Source organism: Phacochoerus africanus, chromosome 14 (genome assembly GCF_016906955.1).
Source record: "Phacochoerus africanus isolate WHEZ1 chromosome 14, ROS_Pafr_v1, whole genome shotgun sequence".
Classification (NCBI taxonomy): Eukaryota; Metazoa; Chordata; class Mammalia; order Artiodactyla; family Suidae; genus Phacochoerus; species Phacochoerus africanus.
This window is the reverse complement of record NC_062557.1, coordinates 46883830-46906337: the sequence shown is the minus strand read 5'-3', so window position 1 is coordinate 46906337 and position 22508 is coordinate 46883830. Positions and strand designations below refer to the sequence as shown.

The window sequence follows — 22508 nt, the reverse complement described above, 5'->3', positions numbered from 1 at the left end:
GACTTTTTAAAGTATCAGGACACATTATTGGAGGGTTCCCAGTTTGAGACATGTCATGGCTTCCTGACACCTTTTCCTTTTGTCCTGCTGTATGATTGTTCCTGAGGGATGGGCAGCCAAAGGAACTGATTTAAGTGTATTTTCTTCTTTTTTGGCTGCCCCGTGGCATATGGAGTTCCCAGGGATCAGATTGGAGCCACTGTTAATGGCAATCCTTAAACGACTGTGCTGGGCTGGGGATCGAACCCACATCCTAGCGCTCCCAAGATTCCACCAATCCCCTTGCACCACAGCGGGAACTCCTTAATTGGATTTTCTCAAAAACAAAAAACCTGAGAACAGCCTCACTGTTTTCAAGACTTAAAATCTGAAACTTCATTTATGACACCCAATTAATGCACCAACAGCAAGAAAGCAATGGCACCACGACCCTCCCATTCATTTCCATTTGGTTTGAACTGTGCCATTTGATTTTCTTCCTTCAGCAGAATGGTTCCGTTTTGAATTTCTGAGACTGCAGCTCAGAGTGGCAAGGAGTAGCTGACTCAAAAATTCTCTCCAAAGCCTATTCTCCCCTCTGGTTAGTAAACCAGTTGGAGAGAAACGATCAGGCTGCTTCTAGTTTGCTCAGGCCCTAAGCCTGAGGCGTGGGCAGGTCCCTCCCCTGGTCCCACCCACGTCTAGAGCCTGGCGCTGCGCTGCTGCTGCTGCTGCTGCTGCTGCTTTTCATCCTGCCACTCACTGTTTGAGTCATTCTGTTTGGAGACAGACCTCAAGAGCCAGCAGGCGCTGGATCTCTAGGAGCGTCCCCTGACAGGCCCGGGTGTTCTCTAGCCTCCTCCCCTCTTCCCGGCAGGCCCCCTCTCCCCGCAACAAGACCAGGTGGAAATCAGATGCGGGTGTTCAAGGCTTCAGACATGCTCAGCATCACCCTGCCTAGACTTTGCTAAATGGGGCTTCAGCAAACACATCTGCTGATGAGACTCAGTTACTGCAGCATCTGCTTGGAGTTCTTGTCAAGTGCCAGCCAAAGAGGCTTCTGTGGAAGGGAAGGAACGGATAGCTGGGCAGGAAATTTCTGCTACGAAGGGGACTTACACCCAGACTCACAGGACCGCCCCCCCCCCAAACCTCCAATCTGGGCCGAAGCTTGTTACACGAAAATCGCATCACAACGAAGAATTCATTTGTCGGAGAGGCTCACCGACCCCCCAGGAACGGTCCACCGACTTTCAACACTACCTGGGGAGACCGAAGCTGACTCCAGCCAAAGCCTGTGGACCATCTCTTGGGCCTGGCGGGGATGGGCCCTAACCTGTGCTTTCGAGAACAGTACTTAGGACTCGGCGGACTACGCCAGCAGGTGAGCGGCAGAGGCGGGCCCCACCTTGAGGATCATCTCGGCGCGGGTCATGCCCTTCACCACAATCTTGGTGTAGCTGGCCGGGGCCTTCCGCACCACCTGCGAGCCGATGGACGGCAGGTCGAGCAGGACCATCTTCAGGGAGTGGGTGTCCAGCAGCAGCTGAGGGAACAGAGCAGAATCGTACCAGCCCCCTTCTACGGACACAGCAGCCAGCACACGCACGCCGATGGACCACCGTTTCCTGACTTGCAACGTGATACATTCTCGTTGGAGGAAATGTGGAAAATAAACACATATAAGAGGAGAACCATGAATGATAACTACCATCCCCTGGGGGAAAAAATACAGTAAGAAGCCGCACGTCAACGCGGGTTTTTGAATTCAATTTCCCAACGTGGCAGTCTTTTTAAAAAATCATGAGTTTGAACGGCTATACAGTACTTCATGGGGTGTGGGTGCGTGCGTGTAACTTAACCACCCCCTATACTGTTCCTAGACTTTTATTATTATAAATAATGAATGCTGTGATGAACCTAATCCTAGGCCTATCAATGGCATTTCTCTAGGGGACAGTCTTGGGGACAGATCAAAGCATAAGGACAGTAGGGACATTCATAGGTTCTTTTCTTTTTAGTAATGATTTTTATTTTTTCCATTATAGCTGGTTTACAGTGTTCTGTCAGTTTTCTACTGTACAGCATGGTGACCCAGTCACACATATATGTACACATTCTTTTTTCTCACATTGTCATGCTCCATCATAGATGACTAGATACAGTTCCCTGTGCTACAGAGCAAGATCTTATTGCTTATTCATCGTAAGGTTCTTGATACGTGGACAGCTTTCCAAGTAGAACGGACCTGTTCATCTCTCTGCTGGCAGGGCCGCATCCTCATCAGCACTGAGAACTGTCATAAAATTTTTGCTTATTCAACAGGCAAAAGATGGTAACTCCATATTGCTGTATTGTGGGTTTCTCTGGATGCTGGTGAGGATGTAGGAGAGTGAGTCAAATTTAAATATCAGTATCTTGGCAACAGTGTGCCTTTTTCCCGTTCTCCTGGAGGCCAATTCTTGGAAGGCGATCAACTTTCCTGCCTGGCCGCCCACTGCAGGCAGCGCAATGGCTCACACACACAGGCCTGCCGAGAGGTGTAGAACGGAATCACACGCCCACCAACCAGACCCAGGGAGCGGTGGGGTGACAGTCCCACCACCGGCACCACAACTCAATGTGATGTTTAGGACAAGGCTTGCTCTATCTGCCACTGCCCGATCCTCTCAGAAAGCTTTTCATAATTATCTCAAGTGGGGACGGAAAGGGATCCCTTCAGGCCCTGTGACACTGTGCACTCTCATCTCCCTGCACTTTGCTAAGGACAGGAGCATTCAGGACGAAAGGTAAGATAAACCTGCTAATGAGAGACACTATTAACTTCATGGGCGTGGTGATTATAATTTTGACAATGGCGTATAAATTTGGAGAAGATAGCCATGTTTTACGTGGCATCAACTTCGAGGGAAATACTGCTCTCAGAAAAGGGTGAGGTACTGATGAACCGATTCTAAGTTTACATGGAGAGGTGGAAGAAGATCCAGAACAGCCAACACGGAATGGAAGGAGAAGAACAGGGCTGGAGGGCTGACACTACCCGACTTCAGAACTTATTATAAGGCTGCAGCCATCAAGGCAGGGTAGTGTTGGTCAAAGAGCAGACAAATAGATCCATGGGGCAGGACAGAGGACCTAGAAACAAGCCCACACAAACGTGCTCAGCTGACGATTCACAAAGGAACCATTTCAATGGGGCAAAGACAGTCTTTCTGACAAAGGGTGCTGGAACAATGGGACAGCCATATGCAAAAAAATCAAAATCAAGATAAAGCGGAATCTAGACTCAGACCATACGCCCTTCACAAAAACTAGCTCAAAAAAGGAGTTCCCGTCGTGGCGCAGTGGTTAATGAATCCGACTAGGAACCATGAGGTTGAGGGTTCGGTCCCTGCCCTTGCTCAGTGGGTTAACGATCCGGCGTTGCCGTGAGCTGTGGTGTAGGTTGCAGACACGGCTCGGATCCCGTGTTGCTGTGGCTCTGGCGTAGGCCGGTGGCTACAGCTCCGATTCAACCCCTAGCCTGGGAACCTCCATATGCCGCGGGAGTGGCCCAAGAAATAGCAACAACAACAAAAAAGACAAAAAGACAAAAAGAAGAAGAAGAAAAAAAAAACTAGCTCAAAATGAGTATACACTGCCTGAGGCCCGCACGAAGAGCATGGCATCAGAGCACTTCCCAGAGGCCCACCGGAAATGATCAGTGTTTATCTTCAGGAGAAACCCAGCACACGCCTCTCCACAAAAAAAAAAAAAAAAGGATGCTTACTTCCATGCAGATGAAAAACCTAGATATTAAAAGAGAAACTTTACTAAGAAAACAGATAACTTTTGAAGGGAAGAATGTGAGACACAGGAAAGATGGAAAAATCCACTTTAAAATAAGTATATCAAAAGACACATAGGAGTTCCTGTCGTGGCGCAGTGGTTAACGAATCCGACTAGGAACCATGAGGTTGCGGGTTCGGTCCCTGCCCTTGCTCAGTGGGTTGACGATCCGGCGTTGCCGTGAGCTGTGGTGTAGGTTGCAGACGCGGCTCGGATCCCGTGCTCGGATCCCGTGTTGCTGTGGCTCTGGCGTAGGCCGGTGGCTACGTCTCCGATTCAACCCCTAGCCTGGGAACCTCCATATGCCGCGGGAGCGGCCCAAGAAATAGCAACAACAACAACAACAACAACAACAACAAAAAGACAAAAAAAAAGACACATAAAGTAAAAAACAAACAAACAAAAAAAAACCCCAAACAAACCAAAAAACCCCAAAAACCCATAAATCAGGAGAGGACAGCTGCAATACCGCCAAAGGGGTAATATTCAGAACACATAATAATTCCTGAAAATCAGTAAGAAAAGAGACCAGCAACAATTACGACAACATTAGGGCAAAGATCTGAAGAGGCAGCTCACAAAAGTGGAAACTCAAGTGCTCACCGCACTCGAAAAGTTACTTAAGCTTATTAGTAATTCTTCAGTAAATGCCAATCAAAACCACAATTGTGTCCCACTTCATGCTCATCAGAAAGGCAAAAGTTAGAAAGCTGAAAATACCAAGTGTTGGAATGCCTATGGCGCAATGAAACTCAAACTCAGGACGAAAGCATAAACGGGTTAAGGCTCTTTGGGGGAAAGTCAGCACTACTTCCTTACTGGAAGAGGTACATGACCCCGTACCACAGCATTCGTGTCCTTTAGAGAAATTCTTGCCCATGGAAAAAAGTGTTTCCTACACCCACTAGCTATAAAAGCAAAAAACTGGAAACAACCTGAATGCCCATCCACAGCAGACTGGATAAACAACAACTGGTGGTTTCTTCACACAGCGCAATATGATACTGAAGTCCCACTGAGCGACCTCAAACATCCTATATCAACATAGATGAATCGCAGAAAACATTATGTTGGGCAAAAAAAGCAAGTGGGGAAATGATATGTATAGTACCGTTTATACAAAGTTTAAAAATAGGCAGGGAGTTCCCATCACGGCGCAGCGGAAACAAATCTGACTAGGTTTTGGGTTCGAACCCTGGCCTCGCTGAGGGGGTTAAGAATCTGGCGTTTGCCCCGAGCTGAGGGGAAGGTCGCAGAAGTGTCTCGGATCCCGCGTTGCCGTGGCTGCTGCAAAGGCCAGCCGCTGCAGTTTTGATGAGACCCCTAACCTGGGAACGTCCACAGGCTGCGGTACGGTCCTAAGAGAAAAAAAGTTTAAAAATGTGCGAAACAAAGTTATCCACCGTTTGTGAATAGATACACATTTAACATCAAAACACATGTGGGGATGGTAAAAATCACCATCACAGAGAGGGAGGAGAAGGGCAGGGCAGGGTTCACTGGGGGCTTCAGCAATAACTGTAATGATTCGCTTTATAGTGAAAAGATCTAGAACAAATGTGGGAACATGTTAAGATTTGAATAAGCCGAGTGGGAAGCTGATACTTCTTTTTTTTTTTTTTTTTTTAATTCTCTGTCCCACTGACTGACAGCTGCCTGATACTCTTGACATTATTTTCTATACTTTGATTGACTGGAACTCTTTCTTTCTTCTCTTCCCCCCAGTATGCTATTTGAGGCTTAGGGAGGATTCAACTTAATCTTCCGTGGAGCAAAAATTTCAGAGCCTCGTCAAAATCAAAGCCATTTGGACTTCCCCTTGTGGCTCAGTGGGTTAAGAACCCAACTAGTATCCATGAGGACGAGGGTTCGGTCCCTGGCTTTGCTCAGTGGTTCAGGATCCAGCGGTTCAGGGAGCTGCAGTGTAGGTCACAGATGCGGCTTGGATCTGCTGTGGCTGTGGCTGTGGTGTAAGGCAGCAGCTATAGCTCCAATTTGACCCCCAGCTCAGGAAATTCATTTGCCGCAAATGCGGCTGTTTAAAAAAAAAAAAAAATCAAAGTCATGTCCAGCGTTATTTGCTAGCAGGAAAGAAAAAAAGATTATATTTTAAAACATATGGCGCTACTTCCTATTTGTTCTGTACTTTCTTCTTCCCAGAGATATATTATATGCGTAAATAATTGCAGTCTTAAGTGACAGGAAGAGTTTTGAATGAAGCAGACACAACTCTCTAATGTCTCCCATATTTTGAGAGATAGGACATTTTCAATCCCAGCCGGTCACAATAAAATTCTGTCCTCATCAGACAGCTGAGCAGATGGAAACCCTGGTTTCAGGTTTTACCAGAAGTAATGCAGTCGGAAAAGGCAAGAGCTAGTCTGATAGGCTTAGCAGCTGTCTGTGGGATGCGAAGGTGAAAGGCCCCATTTATCATGAAAATCTGCTGGGTTTCATCTTTGAAAATGGCTAAAAGTTCATTCCCTTAGGCATGAGGCATCGAGCAAGAGGTGGCCATCAGCCAAATTTGGATCAGCCTGAGACAATTTCTGGGGTTGGTGTGGCTCGTGTTGTTGATGGGCTCCTGGGGTGCTAGGCTGGCCAGCATGCGATGCCTGGGAAAGGTCATCACTCAGCAGTGGAAAGCTCTGAGGTCTTTACTTCTTTTTCTTCTTTTCTGGCTGTACCTGTGGACATTCCCAGGCGAGGGATCAAACCCATTCCATAGCAGTGATCTGAGCCACTGCAGTGACAATGCGGGATCCTTGACCCACTGTGCCACAAGGGAGCTTCCCGAGGGCTGTACTTCTTAAAGAGCGCCTACAACTCTTAGGAGACAGCATGACAACCACAGGGATGGAAACCCTGAGTAGACGAGATAAAGGCACACTCTTAGAAGGTAAAGGACCCTGTAGATTCTGCAGAGTTCTCCAATGAGGTGGCAGGAAAGAGACAGTTCGAGATATGAGGATGGATGGACCAAGGTGAGGACATGCCCAGTTTCCTTCCTCTTTAAAAACTTAGGTATAAATTTCATACAACAAAGTACACAAAACTGAGTACACAGCTTGATGAACTTTTTACATGTGTATACACCCTACTGCCTAACTGAAGAATCAGGACATTTCTCCACTGACAGATGAATGGACAAAGAAGACGTGGTACATACACATACAATGGAATTCTACTCAGCCATAAAAAGAATGAAATAATGCCATTTGCAGCAACATGGATGGACCTAGAGATTATCATACTAAGTAAGTCCAAGACAAATACCATATGATATCACTTAGATGTGGAATCTAAAATATGACGCAAATGAACGTATTTACAAAACAGAAACAGACTCCCAGACATAGAAAACAAACTTAGGGTTACCAAAGGGGAAGAGGGTGGGGAAGGATAAATTAGGAGGTTGGGATTAGCAGATACCAACTACTATTTACAAACAACGAGGTCCTTCTGTAGAGCACAGGGAACTATATTCAATATCTTATAAGAACCTATAATGGAAAATGTGAAAAAGAACATATATACATATGTATATAAAACTGGATCGCTTTGCTGCACACCAGAAATACAACACTGTAAACCAATGGCTATACTTCGATTAAAAAACTAATAAATTAAAAAAATAAAACCAAAAAGACATAGGACATTTCTCACATCCCAGAAGGCTCCCCCAGGTTCTCCTCCAGTTAATGCTCTCCCTTCCTTCCCAACAGAGGTGACCCCTCTGCCTGCTATCACTCTGGACGGGTTGACTACTCATTAACTTGCTACGAACATCCTTGCACACGCTGTTGGCGCACCCACACTCTCACTTCTCCGGGGTGGCATCTGTGACTAACGGTCAGATCGTGGGGCAGGCGTCTGTTTGGCTTTAGTACTTTTATGTTAAGGACTCTCTGCCTAACCCAAGGTCATAAAACTCTTCTCTTCCTACCCTCCAGAACTTTTGCTGTCTTATCTTTCACTTTCAGAGCTATAAGCCACCTGAATTGATTTTTATGAAACTGAGATATATTTCATATAACATTCACCCTTTTAGGAGCGTACTGTTCAGTGGCAGACATCGCATCACCCCACACATAAATTCCATGCCCTTGAGCCAGCACATCTCTTTCCTCCCCCTCCCCTAGCCCTTGCCCACCATTAGTCTTACTTTCTGTCTTGTGGCTCTGCCTGGTCTGGATATTTCATATAAAGAGATTCATACATGATGTGACCTTTTGTCTATGGATTCTTTCACTTGGCATAATGTTTTCAAGGTTCATCCACGGTGCAGCATGAGTAGCTACCTCATTCCCATGTACAGCTGAATAACATTCCCTTGTAAGATTATGCCACACTGTGTTTAGCCCTTCATCAAATGCTGAGCATCTGGGTTGTTTCTACTCTTTGGCTGTTAAGAACAACGCTGCTTTGAGTATCTGTGTACAGTGTTTGTGTGGACACACGCTCCCAATTCTTTTGGGTTTACATCTACGAGTGGGATAGCTGGGTTATATGGTAACGCTGTGCTTAACGTCTTGAGAAAATGCCAAACCGTTTCCCGAAATGGCTGCGGTATTGTACATTTGCACCAGCAATGTGTGAGCTTCTTCTACCTTCTCCACACCCTTGCTGGAACTGAGGTGTGTGGTTCTGTACATGGTGTGCGGTTAAGGTCAGGATGAATTTTTCTCCCGTGTGGATATTTGATTACCTAGTACTGTTGATTGAGAAGATCTTCACTTTCCGACTGAATCACAGGGCCACTTTTGCTATAAATCAAGTGTCTATGTATGTGTGGGTCTATTTCTAAACTTGACTTTGTTTTGTTGGCCTCTCTGTCCCTGAGTGCTTAACTACCTTAGGATGAAAATAAGCCTTGATCTCGCGAGGTTCAAATCCTCCAACTCTGTTCTATTTCTTTAGTTATTTTCACTGTTCTTGCTCTTCTGCATTTCCATCCTACTTTTATTTACTTGTATTTATTTATTTAGGTCGTGCCCACAGCACGCAGAAGTTCCCAGGCCAGGGATCAAACCTGAGCCACAGCAGTAAACCGAGTCCCAGTAGCGACAACGCCACATCCTCAAAAACCAGCTCACCCGGGAACTCTCCCATCCAACTTTTTTTTTTTTGTTTTGGTTTTTAGGGCTGCCCTTGAGGCATATTCCCAAGCTACAGGTTGAATTGGAGCTATAGCTACCAGCCTACACCACAGCCAGAGCAACACGCTATCCGAGCCTCATCTGCAACCTACACCACAGCTCACGGCCATGCTGGATTCTTTTTTTTTTTTTGTCTTTTTTGTTGTTGTTGTTGTTGCTATTTCTTGGGCCGCTCCCGCAGCATATGGAGGTTCCCAGGCTAGGGGTTGAATCGGAGCTGTAGCCACCGGCCTACACCAGAGCCACAGCAACGCGGGATCCGAGCCGCATCTGCGACCTACACCACAGCTCACGGCAACGCTGGATCGTTAACCCACTGAGCAAGGGCAGGGACCATACCCGCAACCTCATGGTTCCTAGTCAGATTCGTTAACCACTGCGCCACGACGGGAACTCCATGCTGGATTCTTTAACTCACTGAGTGAGGCCAGGGATTGAACCCGAATCCTCATGGATACTGGTTGGGTTTGTTACCGTTGAGCCACAACAGGAACTACCCCCCAGTCCCATCCAACTTTTAGAATCGGCTTATCAATTTACATCTATACTCACACCCACCCTACCCCTGCTGAGATTTTATTGTATCTACAGCTTATTTTGGAAGAACTGACATTTTAAAAATATTGAGTCCTTTAATGTACGGACATGGGCTATCTTCAGTGTCTTCAATAGCCCTTAACGTCGTATCATTTTCCGGGTAGAAGACTACCGCATTTTTTAATGCATATTCCTAGTTATTTAGTATCTCATTTTAAAAATTAATTTTCATTTTAAATTGCTTGTTGCTGGTATATACACATACTAAAAATAATGTAAACAGGAGTTCCTGTTGTGGCTCAGCGGCTAACAAATCTGACTAGGAACCATGAAGTTGCAGGTTTGATCCCTGGCCTTGCTCAGTGGGATAAGGATCCGGCGTTGCCGTGAGCTGTGGTGTAGGTTGCAGATGAGGCTCAGATCGCGTGGTGCTCTGGCTGTGGTGTAGGCTGGTGGCAACAGCTCCGATTAGACCCCTAGCCTGGGAACCTCCATATGCTGCGGGTATGGCCCTAGAAAAGACAGAAAGACAAAAAGAGGAAAAAAAAAAGGTAAATAATGACCCCATATCCTGTACCCCTACTAAATTTATATTCTAAAAGTTTGTAGATTCTTATGGATACTGTCATTCAGTCATATTCTCTGTGAAATGTGAAAAATGACAGTTGTTTCTTCTGTTCTAATCTGTATAACTTTTATTTTTAAAAAAAATTATTTTATTTTTTTGCCTTATTGTTCTGCCTAGGACTTCAAGGGCAATGTGGGACAGAAATGGTGACAGCAGTCATCCTTGTCTTAACTCTTAATGTTGAGAGAAATTAGTTCTGCATTTGACCATTTAGTATGATGTTTGTGGCAATTTTTTTTCTGTTAACTGATTCATTTCTCTTAAAAGTCTGCTCAGTCCTCCCATCTCCAGGGCCTTGATGACCCTGCTGACAGATACAAGCCCCTGTGGAGTGGGGCTGTGCCTGTGTCTGCTCTGTCTGGCACAAGGGGAGGCCCTCTTGACTGGGTGATAGAAGAGGCTTCAAGCTCTTGCTGGGATGTAAGGCCTCATCAAAAATCAAGATGGGCAATGCTCAGGGAGACAGAGAAAAGTGAGCAGCTGGGTAGGTAGTTAAGAGATTTAAAACACTCTTTAGGAGTTCCCTCTGTGGCTCAGTGGTTAACAAACCCGACTAGGATCCATGAGGATGCAGGTTCAATCCCTCGCCTTGCTCAGTGGGTTAAAGATCCGGTGTTGCCGTGGCTATAGGATAGGCTATGGGATAGGCTGGCAGTTACAGCTCCAATTCAACCCCTAGCCTGGGAACTTCCATATGCCGCAGGTGCGTCCTAAAAAGCAAAAAAAAAAATGCTCTTTAGAAAGAGAAAAGGGCTGTGAAAAGGTGAAAAGTTCTACCACATGGGCAGAAGTAAATGCACACAATAAAAGAGACAGTTTAGCTTCTCTGCGCATAATCAGAAAATCCAAAAGGAAGCTAGTTTAACTTCACGAAGCATGGGAGTTCTGGGTTCATTCCCAAATTTTATTGTGGATTACCCTTGAGTGGGTATACGTAGGGGTGGACCACTATTATTATTTTTTTAAAAAATCTTGTTATTCTGGAGCATTTCAAACATATATGAAGTAAACAGAATAGCAGAGCGAGTACTTTTACACTCAGTGCAACAACCAAGCATTCTGCCCTTCTCATCTCACTTCATCGATGCCGCTAATCCAGTGACTCCCAATGGAACTTGATTTGCTTCATTTTCCCACCCCTGGCCCAGATCTGGCAACATCTATGGTTGTCCAAATTGTGAGGGAAGAGTTCCCTGGTGTCCTAGTGGTTAAGGACTTGGTGTTGCCACTGCTGTGGCATGGGTTTGATCCCTGGCCTCCAAACTTCGGCATGCTGCAGGAGCAGCCAAAAAAAAAAAAAAAAAAAAAAAGGCAAAAAACCAAAAAACCGCTTTGGGAGGGGGTTTCTGGCAACTAGTAGGTAGTGGTAAGAGATGCTGCTAAACATAGAGTGATACACAGGATGGTCCCCCCACAATAGAGCCTCTAGCCCCAAAGAGCAAAAGTGCAGAGACCGAGAAACCCTGCTGTCACCACTCCCTATCCCTCACTCAATTCTTCTGAGGTGGTAACAGGTTACACCCATTGAAATGTGCAATTCTTAACTGCACAGTTTTGACAAGTGAGTTTACCCACGTAATCTAGACCTTCTCAGGAGTTTTTGTATATATCCTTTTTATCAGATTCAACATATTTCCTTCTCTTCCTCATTTGCTAAAGTTTTATTGTTCTTTTTAAAAATTTTATCCTTTATGTGTATTGAATGTTATCAGTCCACTTTTTTTTCTTTTTTAAAGGAGTGCTTAGAAACACCTGCCACATCTAGAAGATGAAGTATGCCATAAGAATAACCATCCCGGAGTTCCTGCTGTGGCGCAGTGGGTTAAGAATCTGACTACAGCAGCTCGGTTCACTGTGGGGTGTAGGTTCAATCCCTAGCCCGGGAACTTCCATACGTCATGAGTGTGACCACTGAAAAAAAAGAATAACCATTCTATTTTCTCATTTTTCCAACTTCCACACACACACACTTAACCTCTCTTTTTCCCTTTCCTTGGTGTTTGGGATTTATTATTATTATTATTATTGTTATTCTTATTATTATTTTTGGTCTTTTCTAGGGCCACACCCACGGCATATAGAAGTTCCCAGGCTAAGGGTCTAATCAGAGCTGTAGCCACAGGCCTACACCACAGCCACAGCAACGCCAGATCTGAGCCACGTCTGCGACCTACACCACAGCTCACGGCAACACCAGATCCTTAACCCACTGAGCGAGACCAGGGATCGAACCCACAACCTCATAGTTCCTAGTCCGGATTCGTTAATCACTGCACCACGACGGGAACTCCCGGTGTTAGGGATTTAAAAAAAAAAATTGAAAATTCACTTTAAATTTCTTCCAGAGAGTTCTGAATTACATGCATTTGAAAGTCAATGTGGTCCAATGTGGTAATACATACAATGGACTACGTTCAGCCTAACGATTTCAGAATTTCTAAAAAAGAAGGAAATTCTGAAACATGCTGCAACATGAGTAAACCCAGAAAGCATACTAAGGGAAAGGAGCCACACACAAAAGGACAGAGACTGTATGATTCCACCTACTGGAGGGCCCTGGAGCAGACATACCCATGGTGAGGGCGAGCAGCCTGGTGGGCGCCTGAGCTGGCGGGGGAGGGAACGCGAGGTCTGGTTTAAGGGAATGGAGTTTCGGTTTGGGATGATCTAAAAGGTCTAGAAGTGGACGCTGCACAGCAAGGTTAATGTGCTTAATAGACGGAGGGTTCATTCATTCATTCATTCATTCACGTCTTTTCTAGGGCTGCTCCTGTGGCATATGGAGGTTCCCAGGAGAGGGGTCTAATCGGAGCTGTAGCTGCCAGCCTACGCCAGAGCCACAGCAACAGCAGATCCGAGCCATGTCTGCAACCCACACCACAGCTCATGGCAACACCGGATCCTAACCCACTGAGCAAGGCCAGGGATCGAACCCGCAACCTCATGGTTCCTAGTCGGATTCATTAACCACTGCGCCATGAAGGGAACTCTGGAAGGGTACATTTATATTATGTATGTTTTACAACAATAAAAAAAAGCCAATGTGATATAGAGAGCTAATATAAAGGACAAGAAAATCACTTCATGGACATCAAATACACTGCTGAAAATATTTTAGATCCACATGTGAAAGATCTAGAATGGGTGTGTGAGCCTGATTCACGGCCCTTTATTTAAATAGAGCCCAGGAGTTTCTGTCATGGCTCAGTGGTTAACGAACCTGACTAGCATCCACGAGGATGCAGGTTCGATCCCTGGCCTCGCTCAGTGGGTTGGGGATCCGGCATTGCCGTGAGCTGTGGTGTAGGTTGCAGATGTGGCTCGGATCTGGCGTTGCTGTGGCTCTGGCATAGGCTGGACGCTATAGCTCCGATTAAACCCCAAGCCTGGGAACCTCCATATGCTGCGGGAGCGGCCCTAGAAAAGACAAAAAGACAAAAAAAAAAGACAACCAACCAACAGACAAACAAACAAATATATAAAATTAAAAAATAGGAGTTCCCGTCGTGGCGCAGGGGTTAACGAATCTGACTAGGAACCATGAGGTTGAGGGTTCGGTCCCTGCCCTTGCTCAGTGGGTTAAGGGTCCGGCGTTGCCGTGAGCTGTGGTGTAGGTTGCAGACGCGGCTCGGATCCCGCGTTGCTGTGGCTCTGGCATAGGCTGGTGGCTACAGCTCCGATTCAACCCCTAGTCTGGGAACCTCCACATGCCGTAGGAGCGGCCCAAGAAATAGCAAAAAGACAAAAATAAAAATAAACAGAGCCCAGAGCAGGGAAGCAACTGCTTCGGATCACAGGAACCATCAACAGCCAAGTGGCGACTGGACTTGGAGTTTTCGGGTCCTTTTCCTGACACCATAGTGTGCTGGTAAGTTTGTGCGAATTAACTGATTTCTACCGTGTGCTCGGTCATAGCTCGGTCATGGATACTGTGGCCAAAAGACTAATTAATGACCCTGCAAATCCCACAAGAGTCTCTGAAAATCATAAACTAGCAAGAAGCATGACAAATACTGGTATGGTTCAGCTCCACGCGCCCTTGTGATAGCTCAAGCGGACTCTGGGGCCCAAAGAGAAAGAATTCACTTCATATAGTGATCAGGAAGAGAACCAAGCGCAGGCAAATGTCTCCTTTCCTATTCTCAGCACAAGTATTAAAGTATAATCTAAACCTCGGCTCTAGTTCCTTTGTGACCAAAGAGAGGCCTCTGAGATCAGGTCTCCATCTTAGCTTTGCCTTTCAAAGCTTTTGTGAAAGCTCAGGTTACAGCCCCTACAAGGAGTGTGGCCGAGTCTGTTTTAATCCATGAACTTCTCTATTGCTTTGGTTTTGCTGCCTGAGTGATCACGTCTCCAGCTCCATGACTGCTCAGGTTTCTAAGCCCGGGGACCTGGGGCAAGCATGGACCCAGCTAAACCTGAACTTGCTGTGGAACTCCTCCCAGGGCTGCCCTGCCCTGAGTTCCATTCACGGCCGCCCCCAGGCTGGGCCTGTTGAGGGCTGCGCTCCCTGTCACCCACTCATATTTGTCTGGGGTCTGATAAAGTGAAACTCCAGGTTCACAGGTGGTTTTCTCATCCATGTCTCAAAGCAGAAGTAAATACTGGCCAAACTGATTCTGAAGATGTAGGCTTTGGCGTCTGAGCTGATTATTTTAACATTCTTTTGAAGAAGAGAAAATAGATATGACACACGATTCATGTGACAATATGAAAATATCATGGCTACCGGACACTAAACCAGCGAGCAAGGCCTGGGCAGAGCTGCAAGCTCATGGAAACATGTTCCCAAGGAGTCAACTTTGTGTTCCAGTGGCTTCATCAAGTCTAGGGACAGAAATCTAGTAACCGAGACTCCCAAGCGTCTCTCAGACGCACAGAGAGCAATCCCACCCCATTCCCTCGTCACACACTCGGCGAGGTGAACAGAGTGGGTTCCTGGTCCGCATGTGCCAATGAAACGGGAGACAGGCTGGGGCGCTGCTCTGCTGCTTCCCACGGGGAGAATCGGCTCTGTGCTTCTGACATGTGAGAGGCCAGAATTTCCAAACCTGAAACCCCACCGTGTCGGAACCCACGCAGCCTCCCAGGAAGGGCACCGAGACAATATTCCTGACTCCGGGAGGCTGGTCAGCCGGGTGGCCTGCGGCGAGCACCGACTAGATGTTTCTGCGTGGGGAGGCAGGTGTTGATGGCAGGGACAGACTAGTAAGAGCTGGCATCTGCTGAGGTGCCTGACGCTGGGTCAAGCACTTCAATGTATTATCCTGTTTGATGCTCGCAACCACCCTGCGAGGCGGCGCTGTGCTTATCCCCGTTTCATGGATGCTGGGAGGGGAAGGAACGCGTCTGAGGACAAACAGCTGCTGTGGTGCAGAGACAGGGTTCAGCCTCAGACCTCGGTGACCCTGGAGCCCGTGCCGTAAGGCTCACGCCAACGGTCCTTTCCCAGCCCAGGCAGGCCACTCACTCACAGACAGAGCACACGACACCCAGCACGCTTCAGATCCAGGAGAGTCCTGCCGGTCACAGGCACTACATCTCCGGCTCCGATGCTTCCTGAGGGACCCAGGATGCACCGGGACACGTGCTGACTCGCCAGCTTCCTGTGGCCTGACTCCTGGCCGAGGGGCCGGCGGGAGGGCAAGTCGGGGAGCTGGGGGAGTGCGGCGCCTCCGCCAAGTTGACGATTTGGTGAAAAAGCAGGATGTACGGAAACGTCTTGGCTTATAGATTCTTCTTGCTTAAAAAGGTAGTTCTTACTTTAAAAAGGTTGTTCTTTCAAATACAGAAAGCAAATGCAGTAGGTGAAGTACTGCTGAGGGGAGGCCTAGAGAGGATTCGTTTTCGTGAATATACGCGCACCATTTACGGTCAGTACCTGAACAGTCTGCATCTAAGCAGGTTATTCTTTTTCTTTCTTTCTTTCTTTCTTTTTTTTTTTTTTAAAAGATTTAGGGGCTTAATATTGTTTGTTTTTACAAAAGCAGTTTAAACTATTCTTCAAACTCAAGCTGTTCAAATTTCAGACTGTGAACTGGTGGTAGCAGCGAAGAGGCGATGTGGCTGGAGCAGAGAACCCACCTCCTCAGTGACAGGGTGACACCATCTAGGAAGAGAGGCCTTGAAGCACAGAATTCAAGAGAGCAGAGTGGGGCTGATCCAGGGAGGCTTCCCGGACGAGGCGGAAGAGACTTTCTCAGGCCCCTGAAAACAAGTCTTTCTTTGCTTGCTGCTCTTAAGTGGTCTTTGGTCCAGCCACTACGGGCCCAACGTAATCAGGGCCTTTGCTGTTCCCTCTGCCTGGACACAAGCCTCTGCTCTCAGAGCTGCTTCCCTGACCATCCAACCTAAAACCATTACTCCCTCATGCTCCTAAGATACTCCTTCATATAACTTAGTTTTATACCCTGTAGCATATATAAGTTAAATTTACCTTCTAATTTTTTTTTTTTAACCTTCTAATTTCTTTCTTTCTTCTTCTTTTTTTCTTTTTTTTTTTTGGTCTATTTAGGGCTGCACCCATGGCATATGGAGGTTCCCAGGCTAGGGATTGAATTGGAGCTGTAGCCGCTGGCCTACACCACAGCAACGGCAATGCCCGCCAGATCCGAGCCATGTCTGCGACCTACACCACAGTTCACAGTGACTCGAGATCCTTAACCCACTGGGCAAGGCCGGGGATCGAACCTATATCCTCATGGATTCTAGTCGGGTTTGTTAACCCCTGAGCCATGACGGAACTCCTACCTTTGAATTTCTTTGTTAACTTGGATATTATCTGTCTCTTCTTAACTAGAATGGGAGCATCATGAAGGAGAAGTCTTTTGAGTCGTGTTCCCTGTGGTACACCCTACACCAAGAACAATGCCTGGGCACTTGGAAGGTGCTCAACGAAGAAGTATTTTAAATAAGTGGATGAGGGAATTAAGCTGCCAGGTCATCACTCTGTCCTCGAACAGGGGAAATCAGTGATTTTATTTCTCCACAGTAGCTCTGTGCTAGAAAGATATGTGGTTTGATCTATGACAAAAGCCATAAGGAAAAGCCCTTTACCAGTTTCATCTTACCTGTTCTGCGCCCACCATGCTAATTGGCTTGCACTTGAAGAGGTGTGTGATGAACTTGGGAATGAAGGAGCTGTGGGTAAAAAAGAAGTGACAAATTAGGCTTGTTTTCTCTTTGGTGAAGAACTGCAGAACCTTTTTTTTTTGGATATACCTGCGGTATGTGAACGTCCCCAGGCCAGGGATCAAACCTGAGCCACAGCAGTGACAACCCCAGGTCCTTAACCCACTAAGCCTCCAGGGAAATCCTGCAGAAACTTTTTTTTTTAAGGCCCCACTTCCTTCTACAAAAAAAGTGAGACTTGAAATAGATACTACTGTGCCAATTAGCATCCACTCTTTTTCTTTCTAACCAACACCCTGGTTTTATTTAGGTAAGTAATCTGGCCTTGGGATGCTAAGGAAAAGTTGACCCCTTCTAAACTACAGAGGTGAATTCTAATTAGTCTCAGCCAGTCAATGCACGGGGTTCCCTTGGTGGTGGTTGGTGGCACTGATGTGGGGGACGTGATCTAAGCCAGCAGGAGGGAAGGACTTCATTGCTCGGCTGGGCAGGACTCTTCTTCTTCTTCTTCTCCTTCCTCCCCTCTTCTCCTTCTTTTTCTTCTTGTGCTTGGCTGTAACATCTAGAGCTGCTGTTTTACCACTCCTCTAAGGATGAAGCCAGGCCCAAGGAGAGCATGGTAACGATATTACTGAACTAATGACTCAATCATCTTTGGGTCTATCCTATCTCTGGTCTTCGGTTACATGAAACAAAAATTCCCCAACTTCCTCACACCAGTCAGAATGGCCATCATTAATAGTCTACAATAACAAATGCTGGAGAGGGTGTGGAGAAAAGGGAACCCTCCTACACTGTTGGTGGGAATGTAAATTGGTACAACCACTATGGAAAACAGTATGGAGGTTCCTCAAAAAAACAAAACTAGAACTACTGCATGACCCAGCAATCCCACTCCTGGACATACATCCAGACAAAACTACAATTTAAAAAGATACATGCACCCATATGTTCACTGCAGCACTATTCACAACAGCCAAGACAAGGAAACAACCTAAATGTCCACTGACAGACGAATGGATTAAGAAGGTATATATACACAATGGAATACTACTCAGTCATAAAAAAGAATGAAATAATGCCATCTGCATCAACATGGATGCAACTAAAGATTTTTATACTAAGTGGAGAAAGACAGAAAGACAAATACCATATGGTATGACCTATACGTGGAATCTAAAATATGGCACAAATGAACCTATCTACAGAACAGAACAGACTTGTGGTTGCCAAGGGGGAGGGGGAGGGAGTGGGGTGGACTGAGAGTTTGGGACTAGTAGATGCAAACCATTGCATTTATTATTGATTGATTGATTGACTGACTGATCTATTTAGGGTCACACCCATGGCATACGGAGGTTCCTAGGCTAGGGGTCAAATCGGAGCTGTAGCTAGCTGCTGCCTTACAGCACAGCCACAGCAACGTGGGATCCAAGCCATGCTTGTGACCCACACCACAGCTTACGGCAATGCTGGATCCTTAACCTACTGAGTGAGGCCAGGGATGCTAGTCAGATTCATTTCCACTGAGCCACGATGGGAATTCCAAACTACTGCATTTAGAATGGATAAGCAATGAGGTCCTGCTGTACAGCACAGGGAACTATATCCACTCAGTTGTGATAGAACATGATGGAAGATAATATAAGAAAAAGAATGTATATATACATATGACTGGGTCACTTTGTTGTACAGCAGAAATGGACAGAGCATTATAAATAAACTGTGCTTTAATCAAAAAAATTAAAAAAAAAATTTCCCCACCTTCAGAGCTCCCACTGTGGTGCAACGGGATTGGCAACATCTTGGGGATGCTGGCACATGTGTTCAGTCCCCAGCCTGGCACAGTGGGTTAAGGGTCCAGCACTGCTGCAGCTTTGGATTAGGTCTCGGCTGTGGCTCAGATCTGATCCCTGGCCTTGGCGCTCCATGTGCTGTGGGGCAGCCAAAAAAAAAAAAAAACAACTCCCCACCTTCTGTTTAAGTACTTTGAGTTAAGTTGGCTTCTAGTCCTAGCAGCTGAAAATATCCTAACAGATATGACATGAGGTTGATATGGGATCTTAAATGTGAACTTAGGAAAATCATGGCTAAGGGAGTAACTGTCAGATCAGGGAACAAAATACACAATTCTCCAAAAAATTTACTGGGGACTGAAGGGCAACCTAGGCCAGGTGGACGGATGATGCTGGTTTGGGGAAAGTGAAGATGTCATTTTAATACGTCAGGGGGGCGCTTTAGAAAAACTGCAGAGGCTTGGGTAGGGGAAGCTGAGTTGTACTGGGGCAGAACAGAAGGCGTGGGAACTGCAAATGCCTATAATGAGGCCAGATTCAGAGTGAACTGAGCAGGAGAACACAGGGCCCATGCACCAGGGAGGATGGGGTAAGCATCAGGATCTGGAGGAAGAGATCAAGGCTGGTTGCTGTCCTCCTCTCCTTGCCCTCCAACGCGGTCTCAGACTTGGGACCTCCACCCTTTGCTCTCCCCACAGCTGTTCCTGAACATCTGTGCCTGCTCGGATACCCAGTGGCTCACTGGACCTCTCGCTGGAATGGCACTGGCATCTGCACATCCAGGACTTGGCCCCACCCTGGAATCCAGACTCAGTGCGTGGACTGGCTCTCCCCTGTCCAGTCATCCAAGTCAGAAGTGATACCTCTGGGAGTTCCCATTGCGGCACAACGGAAACGAATCCAACTAGTATCCTTAACCCTGGCCTCGCTCAGTGGTTAAGGACCCAGAGTTACCATGAGCTGTGGGGTAGGTCGCAGACACAGCTTGGATCCGTGTGGCTCTGGCTGTGGTAGAGGCCGGCAGCTGCAGCTCTGATTTGACCCCCAGCCTGAGAACTTCCATATGCCACAGTGCGGCCCTGAAAAGCAAAAAGAAAAAAAAAAGAGAAAAAAAAGTGGTACCCTTTGCCTTTAGCCACGGTATCCAATCAATCTGCTCTCCTGATCTCCCCGCTGCTGCCTTTATCTTACTCACTAGAGGTCTTTCCACTGCTTCTTAACTGGTCTCCTATAGCCTTTAGCCCCATCATTCCTAATCCATCAGCTCTCAGAGAGATTTATTTCTGATACAAATATGATCAACACCCTCCTCTGATTAAAACTTTTCTAACGGCTGCAGACAGGCCTTGACCACGTTGATTCTCTCTCCAGCTGTGTCTGCTAGGCCCTGGTACCCTATGCTTCAAGCCGGTTGAGATCCTTGCAGATCCCATGACTCTACAGGCTATTCCATGCCTCTGTGCCTTTGCTTGCGCTCTTCCCTCTGCATGGAACGCCCTTCCCCACGGCTTTGCAGGTCAGCGCACACACACCTCTCAGACTCTGCTCACGATGAAGGCTTTCCTCAGTCACCTCTACCATGCTCTACAGAAGGTCCACAGATATCTGGCCTCACACGCAACCTACTATGTTACACTTCTGTGGTTTTTTGTTTGCTTTTTAGGGCTGCACCTGTGGTATATGGAGGTTCCCAGGCTCGGGGGCGAATCAGAGCCATAGCCTCTGGCCTACACCACAGCCACAGCAACGTGGGATCTGAGCCGCATCTGCGACTTACACCACAGCTCATGGCAACACCGGATCCTTAATCCACGGAGTGAGGATCGAACCTGTGTCCTCATGGATACTGGTTGGATGTGTTTCTGCTGTGCCACAACAGCGGCTCCTATGTTACACTTATTTGATTCCATGTCGACTTCTCTCCACTTGACCGTAATGCAAATGAAGATGGGGACCACGTCTACTGAACCAAAGCACTTAAATCTGTGTCTGAAACACAGCAAGTCATCGAGGGACTGCATGTTGAATTAAGAATAAAGAATCATGGTCACAGCTAATACTTTTTAAATGTCAGCTTGGTACCCGCACTTCAGCGAGAAGTTTGACTCCTCATTCTATCCTCCCCATCCCCCTAAAGAGACCTGTCTTCTCATCTCCACTGCTGGATGGAGGATAGTCAGCTTAGTGGATGAGGGAAGTTGCCTGTGGTTCAAACAGTACTTTCTTTTTTTTTTCTCTCTTTTTTTTTTCCTGGTCTTTTTGCCTTTTCTAGGGCCACTCCTGAGGCACATGGAGGTTCCCAGGCTAGGGGTCCAATCGGAGCTGTAGCCACTGGCCTACACCAGAGCCACAGCAACGCCGGATCTTTAACCCACTGAGCAAGGCCAGGGATCGAACCTGCAACCCGATGGTTCCTAGTCGGATACGTTAACCACTGCACCACGACGGGAACTCCTTAAACGATACTTTCAATCAAGGAGGTGATCTTGATGCCTAAGCTGAAGAGACTTCTGCTGCTTCAGAGGCCAAATGGAGGCAAAAGGAACCATCCATGACTTTGTGCTCATGAGATAAGAAAGGAAGTTAGAGGGGGAGGAATGTCAGCTCCAGAGGTCAGATCCAGGGAAAGGCCTGCGGGTCAGGAGGGAGGGAGAACGGGGGACTATCTGGAAGGGATTCTCTGTGCTCCAAGCCAGAGCCAGGCCAAACAAGCCACGTGGGACTGAATTACAGCTAACCGCGAGGGTGCACGGCGATAACCTAAGCTCCTCCACACCTGAGTAGGCATGAGGAGTTCCCACTGGGGCTCAGCAGGTGAAGAGCCCAACACAGTGTCCATGAAGATGTGGGTCTGACCCCTGGCCTTGCTCACTAGGTTAAGGACCTGGCTTTGCGGCAAGCTGTGGTGAAGGATGCAGATGTGGCTTGGATCAAGTATGGCTGTGGCTGTGGGGTAGGCCTCAGCTGCAGCTCTGATATGACCCCCACTCTGCAAACTTCCATATGTTGCAGATGTGGCCCTAAAAACAATAAATAAATAAATAAAAATGAAAACAAACTAAAAAAGACATCACTTGTGCCCTTGAACTGGCTCGACTACAGGGGCGGGCGTGGGGAACACATCAGGACCAGCGACATGTCTTTGGGGGAAGAGCTCGGCACTGTGACAGGTAACTGTCAGGGGCTCCTCCAGGCCATCGGAGTGGTGGCAGTTACTGCTCTCGGCTGGAGAAGGGCCTTCTTATGGCCCCTATGCAAGGCTTCAGATCTTCAGCTGGGATTTTACGGCCATGAAAGGGCACCATGGATTAGATCCGAAAGCCACGTTCAGGATCACAGATTCAGTTTTCCCGGATGTGACAGAGGGGCATCCTATCCCCGGCTTGCCCAACATAGGCTCAGTGAGGAGCTGAAAGGGCTCAGAGAATGTGAGGCTGAGACGGGGACAGT

General features: G+C 47.0%; 1 protein-coding gene across 1 annotated transcript in view; it reads right to left on the bottom strand.

Annotated features, from left to right (window-relative positions):
* The window catches only part of VPS53 (VPS53 subunit of GARP complex), a 147577-nt gene that overhangs the window by 4362 nt on the left and 120707 nt on the right, over nt 1-22508 (bottom strand). Inside the window, exons 19-20 of the mRNA XM_047758333.1 lie at nt 17202-17271; nt 1388-1525 (exon numbers count right to left, since the gene is read on the bottom strand). Coding sequence (XP_047614289.1) covers nt 1388-1525; nt 17202-17271 — 208 coding nt within the window. The remainder of the gene's footprint in view (nt 1-1387; nt 1526-17201; nt 17272-22508) is intronic.